At 39.0% G+C, this 20705-nt stretch overlaps 1 protein-coding gene across 1 annotated transcript; it reads right to left on the reverse strand.

Moving 5' to 3' along the window:
* Positions 1–488: 488 nt before the first annotated feature.
* Positions 489–19481, reverse strand: LOC121287584 (la-related protein 6-like). The gene is made up of 7 exons (XM_041205512.1): positions 19459–19481; positions 18232–18325; positions 15624–15778; positions 13906–14002; positions 9376–9536; positions 8218–8428; positions 489–1571 (listed from the first exon to the last, which is right to left on the reverse strand). The coding sequence occupies exons 1-7, from the start codon at positions 19479–19481 to the stop codon at positions 489–491; spliced, it is 1824 nt and encodes a 607-aa protein (XP_041061446.1).
* Between the last annotated feature and the right edge of the window lie 1224 nt (positions 19482–20705).

Genomic DNA, 20705 nt, shown 5'->3' on the forward strand with positions numbered 1-20705 from the left:
TCAATGATTATAGAACAATACACTTCAGTATGCAATTATTTATTCATCATTAGCAATCAAAGGAATGTTACATGTGCACTGAAATCCCATATCATGTAGCAGATTTTTTAAAGTTGCTTCAGGAGTACTCCAAGTACTTTTATGCAATTGTAGTCCATTTTTTGCACAGCATGACAACTAGTTGGCAATGGCTTAATTTTAAGAAACTAACCTGAAAGTTACGACAGTTACACTAATTGCCATAAAAAAAATTACATCAGATTTCAACTTCTGAAGGGCACCCCTTGCTACAGAATTGATATTTCAACTTTATGCTCTAGGTACATTGGAGGGAAAATATTACAAAATTACAAAACAAAGAATACATCTCAGTTCCCTGCAAACTATCTTGTGAATCCCTCACTCCCTCATCTATCAAAGCAGCCATTAAATTTTCCTTTTGGGGTGCCTCAGGCCCAAGTCTCAAGGTGTTAGTTTCAAATATAAAATCAATGTCTTAGAACTATCTTTCCTCTTCCAATGCTGTTATGAAAACCTTTAGTGCCATCTGGGCCAAAAGGAAGACGGACCAATCCTGAAGGAAAGCCTGTACCACTTTGATGCTTCCTTACCGACTGCTTACATGTTGTTTGGTTGATTTCTAGAGAGGCAACCTGACTGGCAGCTAGCTTACGTCTTTGCACCCAGGGACTTCCAGAATAATTTCCACTATCTGGCAAATGGTCATGGAATTTCTTGGTAAATTCTGGACTTGTACCTGGACTGGGCCAAACTTCTTGCCCAACAAAATCTGCTAGAGGTGATGGATGGTGATAAGTTAGGCTTCTATGGGAAATACACGGACTGCAGTGCTGACCACTCCATGACTGGGACCAAGAAGCTGTGCTTGATATTTGGCTATTGCAGTTACAGGCATCACATATTCTATGCTGCAGATATCTTTGGACAGAAGGTGAATTAGCACCATCAGATTCTGAAGAACTGTAAACAGGCTCTCCCATAGTATATTGCATCTGCTCTGTCTTTGCTGGCCATCTTGAAGACTTTTTGGAATTTGATCTTTTTAAATCTTCAGATTCATCTGTATCTAAGCCATTTATTTTTTTGGTACCTTTTCCTGTCAGTATGACAACTTTTGGATTTTCACCATTGTGGCAGTGCTTTTTGCCAAGCTCTTCGTAAGCCTTTTTGGCACCTTCATAACATTCATACTCAACCAAAATACAAACTTTGGTTCCAACTTCTGGATACTTCAATGAATACTTTTTCAGTTCTGCAGGAATTTCCTTACCTGGTTGCAAGATGCGAATTGAACTGATTGAACCATGAAAACCAAAGATTTTCATTGCTGTTTCCATGATGTTTATATGGCCACATATTTCACTATTGTCCTCTGGAGAATCCTTGCAAAGATTCCATGCCAGTATCCGTTTACTTGGTGGTACCGAGAGGAGAAATTCAGGTACTGGGTTTTTTCGACGAACCTTTATTCCTTCTGGATTGATTTCTAGTAATTTAGAATAATTCAGTGCATAAGCTGTTACCTTCCAGTTCTTAGTCAAGCATTTCACCTGAAAGGCAAGCAATAGTTTAGAAATATACACTAATTTTTAAACTGTGATTTAAAGTAATCATTAGAAGGGTTGACTAGATTGGTAGCTCTGCGTTCAAGGCTAAACAGTGATCGCCAGGGCAAAATACACTAATTGCGATGTTCTGGAACATTTTAAAAAGATGTATTGCTGATTTCTACTGAACCATAGGAAAGATGTGATATTTAGTTGACAGAATTGTCATAATCTGATCTTTTAAAAAGCCCTTCATATAGTAAATAAACACTGTATGCAAACAAATCTTAACTTGTTTACTGGCTCAACTGTATACAACTGGAATAATGGACACAACAGTAAAGAGTTGTGATTCCACTTGCCCAGACATCAACTGTAATCATTTGAATCTTACTGGAACAAGTTGACAGGCAAACTGGAACCAGTTGATGTATAGCTGCTTCAATGATTCTTTGTACTGGAAATTGTACCAGTTGAAGCCAACTGAATTGATTTAAGTCAAAAGACAGCCTGAGTAAATGTGCAAGGCAAAAAGGCATTGGCATGTCAGTACGCACCTTCACAATTTGTTACAAAGAGCACAATGATATTTATCTCCTTACCTCACGCATTACACAAATACAAGTTTATTATTGCTGGGTATTTAAACATCAAGATTTTTCTGATTGAATACAGCCACCCCAAGGGGTCACAATAACAAAACCATGAATTATGCTGAAAACTTCTCTGGATAGGGAAAAAAAATATTTTTTTCCCTTGAGAAGCATGAAAAAAGCCATTACAGGATTAACCATTGCCATTGTAAATACCTTAGCTGCCATAATAGTGTCAGTCATAACTCAGTAGTAGCATTCCTTACACAAGAAACACCCTCTTGAAAACTGATGAGGAAATACTTCACGTTCTCCAATAACCCCAGTTAGGAATAACTAATGGCCAAGAAATATCTAAGTGAACACCAATTAAGAGCATGAGTTGAAAAAAAATGGTAGATACAAATAGAACAAAACTCAAAAGAAATTAACATTAAAATGAACACAAGAGATGCACACAAAATAACAAAAAGAGAGGAAGATACCCTCTTACTGTCTGAATACCCTTCCATCTGCAGGCCATCCTTGCTGCTCCGCTCCCTGGTACTGGCCTAGGGTTGCCAACTCTGCCAGAATTTATCCTGGGAGTGTTTAAAATCACGAGCTCTCCCAATGTGAACCAACATGCCCAGTCATCCCCAATATTTTTTATAATGAATAAACAAAGATGCTCAGAGTAGCAAAAAAAAAAATACACACACAAATCTCTTTTAATATGATTTTATTTACTCGGTTACCTAAACTAGTGATAAAACAAAAAACTGCAGATGCTGGAAATCCAAAACAAAAACAATTACCTGGAAAAACTCAGCAGGTCTGGCAGCATCGGCGGAGAAGAAGAGTTGACGTTTCGAGTCCTCATGACCCTTCAACAGAACTGGGTGAATCCAAGGAGAGGGGTGAAATATAAGCTGGTTTGAGGTGTGGGGGGGGAGGGGGGGGGGTGGTGTGGTTGTAGGGACCAGCAAGCAGTGATAGGAGCAGATAATCAAAAGATGTCACAGACAAAAGAACACAGAGGCGTTGAAGGTAGTGATATTATCTAAACGAATGTGCTAATTAAGAATGGATGGTCTAGTGGGGGTGGGGGGCATAAAAACCTTGGATTCACCCAGTTCTGTTAAAGGGTCATGAGGACTTGAAACGTCAACTCTTTTCTTCTCCGCCGATGCTGCCAGACCTGCTGAGTTTTTCCAGGTAATTCTGCTTTTGTTTTGGATTTCCAGCATCCGCAGTTTTTTATTTTTATTTCTTAGTTTAATTGACCGCCACTCCTCTTCAAGAAATGCCTACCTTGAAGAAGTTTTGTTAAATCTTTTATGCCCCCCCACCCCCACTAGACCATCCATTCTTAATTAGCACATTCGTTTAGATATTATCAACTTCAACACCTCCGTGTTCTTTTGTTCTTTTGTCTGCGACATCTTTTGATTATTTGCTCCTATCACTGCTTACTTGTCCCTACAACCACACCACCCCCTCCACTTCTCTCCCCACCCCTCCCCCACCTTAAACCAGCTTATATTTAACCCCTCTCCTTGGATTCACGCAGTTCTGTTGAAGGGTCATGAGGACTCGAAACATCAACTCTTTTCTTCTCCGCCAATGCTGCCAGACCTGAGTTTTTCCAGGTAATTCTGTTTTTGTTACCTAAGCTAGTGGCTGGGAGCAAGACAATCCTGGAGGATTTGCACCTTGTACCTCTCTACCATCCCCCACGATCGCCGCTTCCCTCCTGTTCCACGCTGCTTGACTCTCCCTCCCGCTGCTTCCTGACTCGGTCCCGATCAGCGAATCTCTTGTTGGGTTGCTTGCCATCCTTCCAATCACACCTCTCCAGCCTTTGGTGAGAATGAGCGGATCGTGAGAGGTACGGTCATATTGGAGATCGGGACCAGCGGGAACAAGGCATCAAGTACCAAGGGAGGGGAGGTAAGTTCCGAGGAGGGCAGGAACACCCATAATGGGAAGTGGGAGGGGTGTGGAAATATTAGGTTAAAAGTTACTCTGGATAGACTCACCGTAAAATATTTTAAACATGATTCAAAAGTAGCTTGCAAAAACAACAAGGTTAACTCCCTTCGCAACAATATAAATTCACCTTTAAGAAATATACAACAAATAAACGGTATTCCATGGTTCTTGCCATTACGTTGTGGTTTTAATTATCAAGGGTAGCATTAGCACGTGCAATCAGATAAAAGAATGCTAGAGAAAGAGACAAAAGCGAGAGACAGACAAGCACGTTCTCTCAGAAGATTGCTGTATTTTTATATTCCGTCGAAAGAATGACTGAACAATTAATCTGGAGGGATAAAATTAAAGTACGGAGGAAAGCTAATGACTCATAGTAACAGTTTTTTATTTAAAAAAAAATCGACAGAGTTAACAAAGTGAGCGTTGGTCCTATGACAAATGAGTGGGGAATTAACGGAAATTAAGGATGAGACAGATGAGTTGAACATGTATTTTTCTCTCCGTCTTTACTAAAACGGATACAAGTAACATCCCAGAACTAGCTGCAAATCAAGAAATGGAAGGGAGGAACTCAGGAAAATTATAATCACCAGGGAACTAGTACTAAGCAAATTGTTGGAGCTGTGGGCTGACAAGTCCCCAGGTTCTGATGGACTTCATCCTAGGGTCTTAAAAAGTGGCTCCTGAGATCGTTGATTTTAATTTTCCTAAACTCCCTAGATTCGGAGAAAGTTCAATTACATTGGAAAATAGTGAATGTAACTCCTTCATTCAAAAAAGGGGTGGGGGGGAAAAGAGAGAGACAAAGCAGGAAACTACAGGCCAGTTAGCTTAACATCTGTCATAGGGAAAGTGTTAGAAGCTAATATTAAAGATGTTATAGTAGGGCACTTCAAGGTAATCAGGCAGAGTCAACATGGTTTTGTGAAAGGGAAATTATGTTTAACCAATTTACTGGAGTTCTTTGAAGTAGTAACATGGGGCACCAGTGAATGTACTGTACTTGGATTTCCAGAAGGCATTTGATAAGGGCCACATCAAAGCTTATTGTGGAAACTAAGAACTCAGTGTAGGCAGTAACACATTGGCATGGATAGAAGATTGGCTAGTTAACAGGAAATAGTAGGCATAAATGGGTAATTTTCTAGTTGGCAATATGTCAAGTGGTTTGCCAAAGAGATTAGTGCTGGGGCCTCACCTTTTTAGAATTTATATAAATGACTTGGATGAAGGAACCAAAGGTATCGTTGCTAATTTGCTGATGATACAAAGATAGGTGGGAAAGTAAGTTGTGAGGAGGACATAAGGAGGCTACAAAAAGGGAGAGTGGGCAAAGATCTGGCAAATTAAGTATAATGCGGGAAAATATGAAATTGTCCATTTTGGCAGGAAGGATCAAAAAAAAGCATATTGACAAAATAGAGAGATTGCAGAGCTCCAAGACGCAGAGGGATCTGGGTGTCCTACTGCATGAATTGCAAAAGGTTAGTATGCACAGCAAGTAATTAGAAAAGCCATTCTTTCATTGCGAGGAAAATTGAATACAAAAAGTAGGAGGTTATGCTTCAGTTATACAGAGCATTGGTGAGGCTACATCTGGAGTACTGTGTACAGTATTGGTCTTATTTAAAGGAAGGATGTAAATGCATTGGAAGCAGTTCAGAGAAGGTTTACTGACTAATATCTGGAATGGGCGGGTTGTCTTCGGAGGAAAGGTTGGACAGGCTAGGCTTGTATCCACTGGAGTTTAAAAGAGTAAGAGGTGACTCTTTTATATAAATTATTTTGCGGGATGAGGGCATTGCTGGCTCAACCAGCATTTATTGCCCATCTCTAATTGCCCTTGAGGCGGTGAGCTGCCTTCTTGAACTGCTGCTATCAATGTGGTGTAGGTACAGTCACAGGGCTGTTAGGGAGTTCCAGGATTTTAGGCTGAGTGGCCTACTCCTGCTCCTAATTTATATGTTCATATGTAACCCAAACTCAAATTTTCAGATTCGTTAGATTCTCAGATTGACTTCAGATCTGTTCTGACCCTAGCAAATCTTTCAAATTTGGGGATAAATATTTGATGGATATCTTTACTTTCTTTTGAAATGCCAGATCTGGAATAAATAAGATTCCCATCGAAATAAGAACTAGCTATCTTTTTCAGGATTTATCTAGCTTGCGATTTATGTCTTTTGTATAACCACAACTGCATGCTTTATTATAATAAATTAGTGTGTTCTTAAAAACTTAAATTGTCTCATGTAGACTTCTGTATCAAAAGACTCACGAACCCCCACTCCAAATCTCTTGGTGAGAGAACATTTACTGAGAAGTTTCATCTGGACTTTAATATCTAGGAAATTACAATCTATTTAAAGAAATAGTTGTAAAGAGTCTATCAAGGAGAAGGTAGTAATTCTGGTTAATTTCAATCCTTCATTCAGATGTCAAGCTGGTCTCATGACCCAAAGACATGTAACTGGGTTTAGCTCCCTTGGACTGCATTGGAGGGGAAATTAAACAAAAAAGGTACATCAGACCTTGAATGAATATAAAATATCAATGAAGGTTGTAATTCATCACAATCACACCTCAGGAAAGATATTGGCTGTAGGAGGGGGTACAGTTTGGATTCACTAGAGAGTCATACCAAGGTTTAGAGGATTAAATTAAGAAGATTTGTACAAATTTGGGTTGAACTTTGATTTTAGAAGTTTGAGGGGTGATCGAATTGAGGTTTAAAATGATACAGGGGTTAGATAGTTCCTTTGGTAGAGAAATTTAGAACTAAGGAAAACAGTCAAATTAAATTTATGAGTGAAATCAGGAAACTTGAATTGAAGGTACAAATCTGATCAAATGGTCTAACAGGCATTTAAGGGGTTAATGACCTAGTTCTGCTGTTAAGCTCCTCACTAATTTTATAATATTAGGATTTAAAAAACACTAGTTAATTATGATCTGAAGTGCACTGCCTGAAAAGATGGTGGAAGCAGTTTTAATAATTTCTTTCAAGAGGGACTTGGATAAACAATAGAAGGGGAAAAGGCAAGGGAATAAGACTAATTGGATAGCTCTTGCAGACAGGATGGGCTGAATGGCTCTCATCCATAATTCAACAACTACGTAGGTAAACCACATCTCAGCTGCTAAGTATTATCCCATTCTGGCTGAGGTATGAAGCATGGCAAGATCAATGGCTACCAAGGATGGGCTAGATAACAGCACAATTTTGAAATTAAAATTACTGGATTAAGAAACAGGAGCTTATGATTTTCCTTCATTAACATTAAAACAAACTCAAGTAATGCAGCAATAAGAAAAATGGGATCATATAATCTTGTGATATTTCCTGGAACGCCCCAAGTAAAATTTTAGGATGTTAACTATTGCCTGCTAGTTCTCTTCACTCCACAGCTTGCTTATTAAAAGCAGCATAAACTACCATGGAAACTGCCACTGAAGATTTGATCTCAAGATCAAGACCTTTTAAGAACCCTAAAAGCAACAACTTTTGGGAAAAAAAGTGCTTGGTTAAAAATTGGACAAGTTGTCCATTTAACTATTTTTAAGCAGTTACAGCAAATTATTAATTCATGGTGACTATACCTGGAGTGGAATGATCTATATTTCAGGACCTATTCAGCAGTGTAATAATTGACAACTGTGACCTGAAGATGCATGTCCGGAAGAAAAAAATTTACAACAGTAGAAATCAAATCCACACAACCTTCAGCAGCACCACTACTGATCGAATTTGATTTAGTTCCATTTGAAGAGATTAATCTTGATTAAAACTTTAAATAAAATCTAGTAGCAACCCAATTAGAGTGCCAAATAAAATGATGGGCCAATTGAAGAGGTTGAAATGCTTCAACTTACCTGAGAGCTAGGGCCAAGAATGTAATAAGTTTTATATTTTAAAAATCATTGAATATTACAGTATAAATAGGTCATTCTGCCCAAATCTGTACTGTATTTTCTCCACGAGACATTTTCTTCCCCTGACTGTTAATATTGCTCTTATTCAAGCAACTAATTCTCAATTTGTCAAACAGATGATTTGACTCCAATGTGAAAACCCTTACCTTTTTGAATGAGGTGAGAAGTTTAATGCTGATGTAACCCATTTTATTCCTCTTCATGTGCTTTAGTAGAAAACTATCCACTGCCAAGTTTTCATCGGATAAGTAAAATTCAACTTGAGCAATTATTTTTTGTATCGTATCAGAGGTTGGAGGGATCCATTCATTATACTCTAAGCAATCATCATTGTTCTCACTCGGGTCACGGGAATTACTGTAAAAAACAGGGGAATATGTCGCTTACTTAAAACGTCATCATTTAGGAACTATTTTACAAATTTTCAACTGCAAAAGAAAAAAATTTGACCCCCATTTTATCATTATCAATTTTCACTTCTACGCCAGATTATTCTTTTAAAAAATGTGCATCAGTTCACATATTTGTTTACCTACAATATAACAAAATCTGGGAACTGGCCACTCTCCTGAATAAACACAAGACTAGCCGACATGCATATAACATCTAATAGACTATGATTGATTTGTTATGCGTGGGTATCAAGGGGTAAGCATACTATTTTGCCTTTGTACAAGTTCTCAATCAGCCCTCAGCTGGAACACTATGTCAAGTTCTGGTCTACTTACACAGAGGGTGATATTAAGGTTTTGGAAAAAGCCCAGAGGGCCACTAGACTAATTCTCAGTTTAAACCAGCTTGATTATCAAGTTACATTAAAAGACCTGGGAAGAGGAGATTGTATTCTGAGTTAATAGCTTGTTCTAATTAAGTTAGTTGGGGAGAACCAGGGGTACAGCTATTTGTTTATAAGGCTAGATCAAGGTTAGATGACAGGAGTTGGTTCTTTTCCCAGAGAATATTGGCCCCCTGGAATAGGTTGATAGCCTGCTGGATCAATGTGATTTGTTGAATTCCTTCAAACAAGAGCTGAACCTATTCCTGGTTGGGGTAGAAATCACCTCTTGCATAGAATTATCAAGACCAGAATGATCTCCTGAGCTAGTTTGATTGTCTAGCAGGGTCAGAGAAAATTACTGGATTTTCGACAAGGAGATTTCCTTTTTCTATTTATCACTATTTGTATGTACAACAAGGCAGATAGTTGAGGTACAGATCAGTGATGATAGTTGAATGGTAGAGAGGCTGGAACTGAAGGTCAAACAACACAAACAGAGCTTTATTCAGCTAGGCAGAGTACTTACTGTTGGTCACTGTTGCATTGGAACTCTTCAGCATCCTCATTACTGATTCTCTTATGAAAACAAGAGGGGCGTCCTTGCCCTCTTACTTGCACTGGAGAACTGCAACTAGCTGGAGACCCTAACCAAGAAACTGGCGAGTCCGAGGATGACATGGCAACAGACTTTAAAAACAAAACCCAAAAGCAACAAGTGTTCAAATCTCAAAAAGGAAATTAATCAGACATCTCAGAGTAACCAAAAATGATCAGAATAAGTTCAAACCGTTATGTTCAAATGAGGTCAGACATTCTCCCTTCAAAGTTTACGCATTCAAAATGGACTTGGCAGTGTCCTTCTGTGCTCACCATATCCCAACTACAAAAGTAATTATAAATTTTTTTTAGTGCCTTATAATCTAAAGAGTCAATATTTTACTTTTATTTGAAAACAAAGAGCTTTCTCCTATTCTGCTGTTTTAGGGCTCATTTCATAAACCAAATTTCTTCTACCTACAGAGATCTTAAAAACTGGCAATTAAAAAAAGTGAGACCAGAAAATAAGTGTACTACATTGTGTGGGGAATTTCTTGGAATGTTCTTTTTTTCATGTTTTCAGCAATGAAAGCAGATTAATTAACCTAACTACACAAAGGATCCTGATAAGGGAGCATATTATTTAAAAGATATTCCAAACCATTCAAAGCAAACTAGAATGCTAAAACTAATTAATGATAGTAACATAGCAAAAGCAGCCAGGAATATTTACTTTGGAAGAAGGAACCAGTTTAAAGATATATACAGATTCAAGAAAAAGGGATATTAAAATAAAACATAAGTTCCACAGAAAAGACAAATAAACAGAGAAAACAACTCATAGTAAAGAAAACAGTGGTGCTCTTGGGTTCAAATTCAGTCCAGACTCTCATTCTAAGTTCTACAAAAATTTGTCTAATACAGGCTTAACTCAGTTTCTAATATACATAAACTGATTTTCTCTATATATGAAAGTAGGAATGTCTGGTAGCAAATTGAAAATCACATAGCATAGTAGTTAATTCCTGAAAAAAAAGACACAGTTATGGCAAAACGTTATTCTATTCAACACATATTGTACATCAATATGTACTAGAATATTGACAATGATGAACATATTTCACCTTAAAAATACACTGTTAGAAGTAATAACATCAAACAAGTGACCAAATAAAAGAAACCCAAGCCAGCCTCAAATAATAATTAAGCAAGAAAAGTAAACACAGGTGAGAAAAGATGCATCCCACATTCTGAAATTAACTTGCTAGAATTTCTAAATTGTTTAGTAAGGGTAGTAATTACAAGTCTAATACTACACACAAGGAAATAAGTCATTTTAAAAGTACTGAGCTGAGAAATGTGACAATCAACTGTTTTGAAGTCCAAAATTTAAACAAAAGATAAATTAATTCTATAAATCTGAATCTTAACCATAGAAGTAAAAGAACAAAAAGGAGAGCATGAAGTAAAGCCCTCACAACACAAAGGGCATCAACACTTGAATCTAATAAGAGCATTTACTGAAAAATAAAACTGGTTTCGACTAAGTAAAGGAGCTCAGGTGCAAGTAATAAGAACCTAGTTGTGCTGATTAAATCCTAATTAGTATATAAGTATGTGGCTACAGATGTCTAATTTATACACTGTCAATGATGACTAATATATTGAAAATTGGTTACCTTGTATATAAGATACAAATTTATTTCATGTGTCAGGTAGCCCACTCAGAACTATTTTCTCATGGGTCTTCAGTAATCCAGACAAAAAGTAAACAACTTTGAGATTCATTAAGTGACAACTAGCTACAGTAACCTGCAGCTAATAATTGCTGCTTCATAGTACTAATCAAAAGACTGCAATACTGAATCAAAGCACCACCATTAACAAGTAAGTTGTAAATATTTAGAAGATTTGAACATTTATATGTTGTATATAATTTCCCAGAGCAAAATCACAGTTCACAAACATGTGAATAAGTGTTAGGTATTGCAGTACCCGTTTCCATTTAAAGGGGCTACATGTTGTTTTCTGGTTTAATTTGTTTCCCTCCTCCCAAATTACACATCATTGGTCACCTGGTGCAATGAACTGCACATTGACCTTTCATGTTGCATGAATCTAGCCCTGTATGTGGAATGAAAACCTCTTCTGCTTGTTAACTGTAGGGTTTTATATGAAATTAGTTTGCTAACCTCATAAGAAATAGAAGCATAAGTAGGCTATCGAGCCTGCTCCAACATTCACTAAGATCATGACTGATCTGATTGTGGCCTTAATACACTTTCCTGCCTGTCCCCCATAACCCTTGGTTCCCTTGTTGATCAAAAATCTGTCTTGCTCAGCCTTGAATATATTCAATGACCCAGTTCTCTGTGGAAGAGAATTCCAAAGTCTAATAACCCTCTGAGTGAAGAAATTCTGCCTCATCTGCACCTTAAATGGGAGACCCCTTATTTTTAAACTGTACCCCTTAGTTTTAGATTTCCCCAGGAGAGAAATATCTTCTCAGCATCTACCCTGTTATGCTTCCTCAGAATCTTCACCTCCATTCAATGGATGGTGGCACCAGCACAAAACTCTCTGCAATTTGGTACTAAATTAGTGATCTCACTCAGAGGAGCCAAAGGTGGCTGTGTGCACCAAATGGAAATGGCACTGGTGCAGTCGTGAGTGAGTTTAAGCCAGAGTAAGGGGAGCTTTACCCTTACATCTTATAATGGTTTAACTGACTGAGAATTCCATAAGATGGTCAAGTTAATTGTTTTAATAAAATTAGATGCCTACCTTACAGACTTTTCTTCATTCTTCAAAGATGTTATGCTCTGCACACAACTAGAATAGACCATTACTGGAGGAACCAGCAGGCAAGGTTTCACCCAATCCACCATGGACAACTCCGTTCTGAAGCTTTACTCCAGAGAACTCCTCGTGTTATTGCAGCCATGTCTGTGGACACTCGCACAGTGAATTGGAAGCGATCATCTTACAACCTCCCATCAGTCACCTTTCAGCTTCCCTCCATCACCTTTGACCCTCAATCTTTCACCTTGCCCTGTCTTTGGTGACCCTGTACCCACTTGCCATCACCGTTGATCAACTAACATTCACCCTAGAGCTTCCCTCTATCACCATCAGTAAGACCCTGGCACATTGGAACTGCACCGTTCACCCCACCCATTACATTGAGCTGCCATCCATCATCCCCAATCTTCCCTCTATCTTCCTCGACCTTTCCTCTGCTACTCTTGACTCTCAGGACTTCACCAATGACATTCCTTGTATAACCCTTGATGTCCCCACAATCATGCTTGACCTACTGTCCAGAGACGTTGACCTTCTGTTTAGTTCAATTTCCTCTCTCTGTCCCTGTGAGCTTTTATAGGGCTGCCACCTCCCTGCCCCCCTCAGACAGCGATGCCCTGTTCCCCTCGCAGAGCCACCCATCCTCCCTTCCTTGGTCAAACAAGCCCCTGGTTCATCAAAATTCCCCATACAAGAAAAGCAGCTCCTGCTCAGTCCAAATAAACCAGGAAGACTACTTCACCTGCTGAACGTCACCTTAAACCAGTTGTGAATCTGAAGGCAGGCGTTTCTCATTTATTGCATACTTAATTCCAAAGGTACACTTTAATCTGGTGAATTTGGTTTAATGAGCACGAATGTATTAAAAAGAAGTCCCGCCGCTTGCCACTGGCAAGCATGATCCGTCCGCAATCCACTGCCAACTTAATATCCAACTTGCAACCCACTGTCGAGAAGCTGACATTTTGCTTCCTGCTCAATTAAGTTCCTCCCATCTGCCTCATTTCCTGCTCCAGGAGCTTCATAAAATTCCACCCTATATTAGCAGCAATACATACCCTATAGTTTAGAAGCTGATATTTTTTCTACACATATCAATACAGTTTCAAAAGAAAAGTTGTCCATCTACTTCATGTGAGAAATATTGGTTTAATCTAATCTCCTTCAAAATAAATATTGTGGTATTAGCATTATCCATTATAGTGTTACTAGACTATCACATCAGACAGCTCATGGTTATTTTATGCTGGTGTAAGAATTTGCTAAGCCTAGGATATAAAATGCTTTGGTTAACTTTTGTTTTGATCCAGATGAACACTCTTCTGCAATATATATGGGAGACATGTTAAAAACTCATTCTTGTTTATTCATTTTCTCCCTGCAATTTGATACATGAGGTATACAATAATGAGGTTCCACTGTATGAAGGTCAATATACAGGATTTTACATACATCTTTCTCAAATGTCAATAACTTAGATGACTAATTAACAATTCTTGAGAAAAGTTGTCATATAAAATGAGATGTAGGTGAGGTGGAGAGACTAGGGGATTATCTATGACTTTATGATCTTAGTGTCACAACTGACTTCGAGAACAGACCTCAAACGTTTGCAAGTTCAGAGTTTAATGTATATACATCCTGAACAGTTTAACTATAATAAGTTCCTGTGCATTCATCGCATGACAAAACTAATGAAAATTAATAAAATTAATACCAAAATGAAAGCACCAAGCACCAGTTCTGATGAATAAGTGATTTCTGGATAGGCTCCATATATAAACACACCAAATGTGGTACTAAGTTCACAGAAACTGCAAAGAAAGATGAAGAAGACTGTCAAAAAATTAAATTCTGTGTAGTTCTTCCTCATATCTATGCAAATAACTTTATAAATAACCAACACCAATAAACAAACATCTTTGTTCTCACCCACTACACATACAAACCTACACTCATACACATTTATAAATATACATTCATAAATCATCGGTGTCACGTGTATGGAGTGGAGATGGAGTTACATTAAACATATCTACAATCTAGTCAGTCTTCTGAAAAACACATTCGTCAACTATTGAGCATATAACAGAGCAATGTATTGAGGATTTTAGAAATATGAAATAAAAACAGAAAATGATGAAAATTCTCAACAGGTCTGGTACTATCTGTGGAGAGAAAAACAGTGTTAATGGGAAATTTTCCCAAGCCAGAGGAAGTGGGTTTGGATGCGTGTGGGATAGAAGGATATACTGAGTCATGAGGTTACAAATTGTGATGGATTACAATTCTTCTTTTGCTGATGGTTCACAGCGCCTCATGGATGCCCAGTTTTGAGTTGCTAGGTTTCTGCGGGAAACACACCTGCCAGGGGTATGTAAAAATTCAGCTCTGATTCGAAGTTGTTAAAAAACGCAATTTAATATAATTAGATAGAAAGCACTTAGTGCATGGGGTTGGCAAATGTAACAGGTTTTAAAACATATAAAAATAACCTGGGAACAAAACCATTGTTTTTAAATTTGAGTGTACTTTTCAAAATAATTTCACTTTAGAGCAGAATATGTTATTAAGTAACAGGTTAGGTAAATTTGCTGAGCGAAAACTGAAAACTTTCTTATATTGATCTCATGTGTACCCATTACTTAGCATACATGAAAAGCAGAGCCTTGAAGAATTCAACAAGCACATTTGGGAATCATTAAATACTTAAGAGGGCAGCATTTTCCCAACTTCAAGCAGGGGACAGGACCAAAATTGGCATCACTGCGCGTCATTTAGATTGTCAGTTCGGCGGGTGCGCAGCCGACTCAGCCACGTGCCCGCCAAACTGTCAAAGCCCTATTAAGGCCTGTTAAAAACTAATTAAAACAATTAAATGAGCTGCCCGTCCAACCTTAAGGTTGGTAGTCAGACAAAGAGCACAGGCGGCCTTCGCATATTTCATGGAACCTCATCCACAGGCGGGATGAGGTTTCATGAAGTGTTTTAAAAAATCATTATGTCCCAGCTTATGTGACACATGTTTCAAAAGTTTAAAAATCCTTTATTTAAAAGTTTAACACTGAAACAAATCTCCCTGAGACATAGAAGTGCCTCAGAGAGAACTCTGCGCTCTTTCGCACGAAAGAGCGCAGGGAACGACTCAGGGAATCCACCCCCACACGCACAAGAGTACACAGTGCTTCTGGGTGAGCATCACGATGGGCGGGCCTTAATTGGCCCACCCATGTAACATGGCGGCACGGACCTGATCCTTTACCCCAACGGGGGGAAACTTCTGGCCAGAAATCCAGTGAGACAGCAGATTAAATATGTTGCAAACACCCCACTCATTCCACAACATATATGTTGCTAAAATGGGTATAAAGTAGCATAAATTAATTCCTAGAGAGAAAAGTAAAATCTAAGGTGAGAAGATGCTGCTGAACCTACCTATAGCTGGAATGTACCACAATTGCTTTGAAAATGTAAAAGCCATTGCGCTTTGCAAACATGATTCGGTTTTTATAGCATCCACCCATAACCTGGTATTCAGCAGACTTAGGCGCCGTCGGCGGTGCACCTGCTTTCTCACAACTATGGTAATTCTTTGAAGTGAAAATGAAGAAATATTACTCAGTATCAAAAATATAACAACAATGCTTGTGATCTATGACAAAGTATGGAGAAGAGGACCTTTATCATGCCTCATAAAAACAATTAATAAACAACACATTTAAAGCATTGAATGGTGCTGAAGAACTGCAGTGCCTAAGTGCGAGTGATGGTGAGTAATTGATATTCTCCCAGCTAACCTTCCAGTAATTTTTGAGGGTGAAGAATGTGTTAACAACAGGAAAACACGCTTGTGACAAGGAAAAAATTTGTAAGATGCTACATTTCATCCAGTTTCTTGGGATGCCTCAGAAACCTAGACAATAAGTAAAGATCTGTGAAAGAAAACAGAGGCCTTTGAAATGTGGATGTTAAGACATATGCAAAAAATCCCATAGATCATAAGACAAATGTAGAGCTACTTGAAATAGCAAGAGTGAAAAGAACTCTAAAATATGACATCCAGAAAAGAAAATGTCAGTATTTTGGCCATATGGACAGAGCTAAAAAAGTTACAGAGATCTCTTCTAGAGGGCAAAGCGAAGGGCAGCAGAAAGAGGGGTTGACCTAGGCATAGTCAGATGACAGACATCACAGAATGGTAGCAGACAAGCTACAGTGGATGTGTAAAGTTGGTACAAGACAGACAAGCATGGCATATGACAGCAGATCTCCTGCAGGTATAGTTTTTTAAATTCATTCATGGGATGAGGGTGTCGCTGTCCAGACCAGCATTTATTACCCATCCCTAATTGCCCTTGAGAAGGTGATGGTGAGCAGCCTTCTTGAACCGCTGCAGTCCATGTGGTGTAGGCATATCCACAATGCTGTTAAGGAGGGAGTTCGAGGATTTTGACCCAGTGACACTGAAGGAACAGCGATATATTTCCAAGTCAGGATGGTGAGTGGCTTGGAGGGGAATTGGTGGTGTTCCCACATATCTGCTGCCCTTGTCCTAGATGGTAGCGGTCGTAGGTTTGGAAGGTGCTGTCTAAAGAGCCTTGGTGAGTTCCTGCACTGCAGTAGCAGCAGCATTACAGTTGAAAATAATGCAATGCATCCAGGTACTTCAGTTAAAATTTGCAGCAAGCTGTGTAGTCAGGTTGAGATTTCAGAGGCATGTTTCTATTTTTCCATCACTTTTTGATTAGAAAATATCTTTTAGTTTTAGAAGAATTTACACGGAAACTATCCCCTCATCTACAGGAATTCCTGTAATTAACATAAAAGATGCATTAACTGAGGCAAAAAGAAATGGTAAAAGTGTCAGACCATCATGATTATTTATCTTGCACAGCTCAACAGCAAATGGCATGAAGGAATGACCACCAATGTTATTTAAAGGGATCACTAGCTACTTGCAGGATGGTTGCTGGATTATTTCTTTGGCTTGGTGCTGCTTCCTACGTGTTTGGGTGCTTTTCAATACTTGATTAAACTTTCAATAGTCTACATAGAATGGTTTGGCTAGTTTTTGGTGATTTAAGGGTCGAGCATGATTGGGAGAAATAGGCCACACAGAGCAGGATAAGCTGATAGAAGAGGCAAGAAGCATTTATGTGTGCCTTCCAGTGATCTGGCACCACTGTTATCCTATTCCCTTAGCCCTGACTCTAGTGTGCTAGTGCCCACTGTCTCACCATATGCAGGTCAACCACTATCCTATCCTAAATTATATGCAATGTCTATATGTAAGTTGATGGTTGTAACTGTGAAATCAAGTGATAGTGTCCCTTCATCTTCACTTTCTTCTTCCGATTCCTCCATTGTCTGGGTAAGATCCTGTTCTTGAGTATCTGAAATGAAAATGGGACAGGGATTTGGCTGCAATGAGGAGAAAGGAGAAATTAAGAAGTGCACCCTTACATCACCAGCAGCTAGTAAATCCGAAGAGATTGAAGTTTGAGGGAGAAATGGGATTAGAGAAGGAGGATTAGATATGATACCCTTTTCTGAAATAGCTTCAAAAAGGATTTGATCCGGCCAAGTCATTCCCCAAAATAAAGCCAATTCCTTCATTAGGGATTTGATGCACTACTCTAACTGCAACTTCTCCACATACAAAGTCACTCGTTAATCCAACTCTACATAATAGTTTATAACCTCCATTTATACCACCAATTAATATTTCTTCCTTGATTAGTCCCTCTAGAAGATAAATTGTATTATCAGCCAAAATCAATGACTGACTCGCTCCAGTATATTTCAATACCTTTACTGGTTTGCCTTCTTAATTAGAAAAATAAGGGAATACCGCCCTATAAACAAAATCTTTAAACCTTTCCATAATATGTTTACTTATTTTATTGGATCACTAAAGGAACTTATCACTCTTGGGATAACAGATCCAGGGCCTTCAGTAGACTGACTCAAGGAAAGATTTTTTTAACCATCCTGAGCCACATCCTCCTTCCTAGTAGGTTCTGTCCTAGTAGACACTTCTCACCTGTACCACAGCTACGGTTTTAATATCCATTTCCTTTCCTGATGTAACTTTTTCTGATGATTCATTATGTGTTCCTACTACTGCAACACGTCTCCTGTTTAATTTCCAGCAATTACTTTTAGTATGTCCGGTTTTATTACAATGGAAGCATATTATTTTCTTTACATCACTTTTAGATTCCAGCCTATCTCTTTGTTATTTTGGCGTATTTCTGTTTGTTCTCTAGAACTAGCACCTTTTCCATCACTAGATTTTCTATTCCTCCAGTTTCCTTGTTTATTCCCACATGATCATTTCCCCACATGTCTGTGTGAGATATCATAAGCATCAGCCAAAATTGCCGCTTCTTGGATCTTTGATACTTGATGATCATCTAAGTAAGTTTTAATAATTACTGGAAAACTATTTTGGAATTCTTCCATAATCACAATTTCCCTCACATTCTCAAAAATTTTCTAATGTTTCAGTGAGCGAAACCACGGATCACATAGCATTTCTTTTTCTCTTGCAAATTATACAAATGTCTGATTAGGTTTCTTTCTTATGGTCCTAAATTTTAATTGATAAGCTTCAGGCACAAGCAGGGATAAGGGGCTGGGGTTGTCGGAGGTCGGGGGGGGGGGGGGTGGGGGGGGGGGGGGGGGGGGTGGTGGGATGGGGGTGATGGAGATCAGGGGGGCAGGGGGTGTCGGAGGTTGGGAGGCTGGAGGGGCCAGAGGTCGGGGAGGCTGGGGTGTCGGAAGTTGAGGGGGACTGGGGGTGTTGGAGGGCTGGGGGTGTCGGGGGTCGGGGGCTGGGCATGTCAGAGGTTGGGAGGGCTGGGCATGATGGAGGTTGGGGGATGAGGGAGGCACATGGGTAGGTGGAGGGAGCCCCGAGGGGTCGGTATGGGTCTTTAGATAAGTTACTCAGAGTTGGGAGATGTTTTAATTCTTCTAACTTTTTCTGAGTAACTATTGGTATAACCCTGGCTGAACCATCTGAGATTTGTGATTTAAACCACATTTTTGGATGGTTCATAGTGTAGTGCAATTGTCCACAGGAAGTGTGCACTTCTGGGCAATTGCCGTGCAAACGTTTATCTGGGAACCTCCCAGAGGGATTCCCCTGCGCATCCTTGGGGTATCCCCCAAATCCGATGCTGGGGAGCTCGGAAGTTAGGGGTCAATATTTCTTTTTCCTCTTTTCTCCATTCAAACTTTTTCATTTCTATTCATTTTTTTTTACCAATTCAAGTTTTTCTTTTCCATTTCTTATACTCTTTCTTTTCCATTTTCCTTTCTTGCTAATTCAATATTTTTCATTTCTTTGTCTTTTTCTAATTCAAGTTTTTTTTGTATTTCTGTTTCTTTCTCATTTTCTTCCACTTCAAATCTTTTCATCTCTCTTTCCCTTTCTTTTTCCTCCAATTAAAATTTTTTCATTTGCAATGGAAACTTAGCCATCTCTAGCATCAATTTCAGGTTTCCCTCCTTTTAATACTAAATGTTGCATATGTCCTTTAATTATATCATCCTTACAAAATTCCACTTTTATTTCCATCTTAACTTTATCTGCTAGCTCTTTCAGTTTAGCCTTAGTCAAGGATTTCAAGTAATTCACTGTTACAACTTGTACTCCCAGAAAAGTCTAAACAACAGTCAAAGCGTTTTCTGGATTCCAACCCATATATTACTTCACAGCAAATCCTGTTCCTATGTACAGTAACTCCACTTCCTCATTTCTTTAAGGATTCAGAGATCACACTTTTAATCCCGCAAGAGTCTCCGCTTTGTTATGATCCCAGCTGATGTTATTACTTGACCAGTCAAATCCCAGAATAGAACCTGGCTTGACAGACTATATATTTTGTTTAATATAAAAGCAAAACACTGCGGATGCTGGAAATCCAAAACAAAAACAAAAATACTTGGAAAAACTCAGCAGGTCTGACAGCATCTGCGGAGAGGAATGCGGAGGCTGGTGGGGTGATAAGTGAGGACAAGAGGGACCTTATCATGGTTCTGGGAGGGAGAAGAAGGTGTGAGGGCGGATGCACAGGAGATGGGCCGGACACAGCTGAGGGCCCTGTCAACCACTGTGGGTGGAAAACCTCGGTTAAGGAAGAAGGAAGACATGTCAGAGGAACTGTTTTTGAAAGTGGTATCATCAGAACAGATGCGATAGAGGCGAAGGAACTGAGAGAATAGGATGGAGTCCTTACAGGAAGCGGGATGTGAGGAGCTGCAATCAAGGTAGCTGTGGGAGTCGGTAGGCTTGTAATGAATATTGGTGGACAGTCTATCACCAGAAATTGAGACAGAGAGGTCAAGAAAGGGAAGGGAAGTGTCATAGATGAACCATGTGAAAATGATGGAGGGGTGGAAATCGGAAGCAAAATTAATACATTTTTCCAGGTCCAGATGAGAGCATGAAGCAGCACCGAAGCAGTCATCGATGTACCAGAGAAAGAGTTGTGGGAGGGGGCCGGAGTA

Source organism: Carcharodon carcharias, chromosome 14, assembly GCF_017639515.1.
Source record: "Carcharodon carcharias isolate sCarCar2 chromosome 14, sCarCar2.pri, whole genome shotgun sequence".
In the NCBI taxonomy this organism is placed as follows: Eukaryota; Metazoa; Chordata; class Chondrichthyes; order Lamniformes; family Lamnidae; genus Carcharodon; species Carcharodon carcharias.

Excerpts from the sequence above, each read along its gene's own strand:
- LOC121287584 (XM_041205512.1), bottom strand. The coding sequence starts at position 19,481 with ATGGAAAAGAAAAACTTGAATTG. Across the intron at positions 18,326-19,458 it reads GAAAAGAAAAACTTGAATTG|GAGACGTGTTGCAGTAGTAG; the intron begins GTAAAAAAAAAT and ends GAAATTAAACAG. Across the intron at positions 15,779-18,231 it reads AAACCGTAGCTGTGGTACAG|AATTACCATAGTTGTGAGAA; the intron begins GTGAGAAGTGTC and ends TTCACTTCAAAG.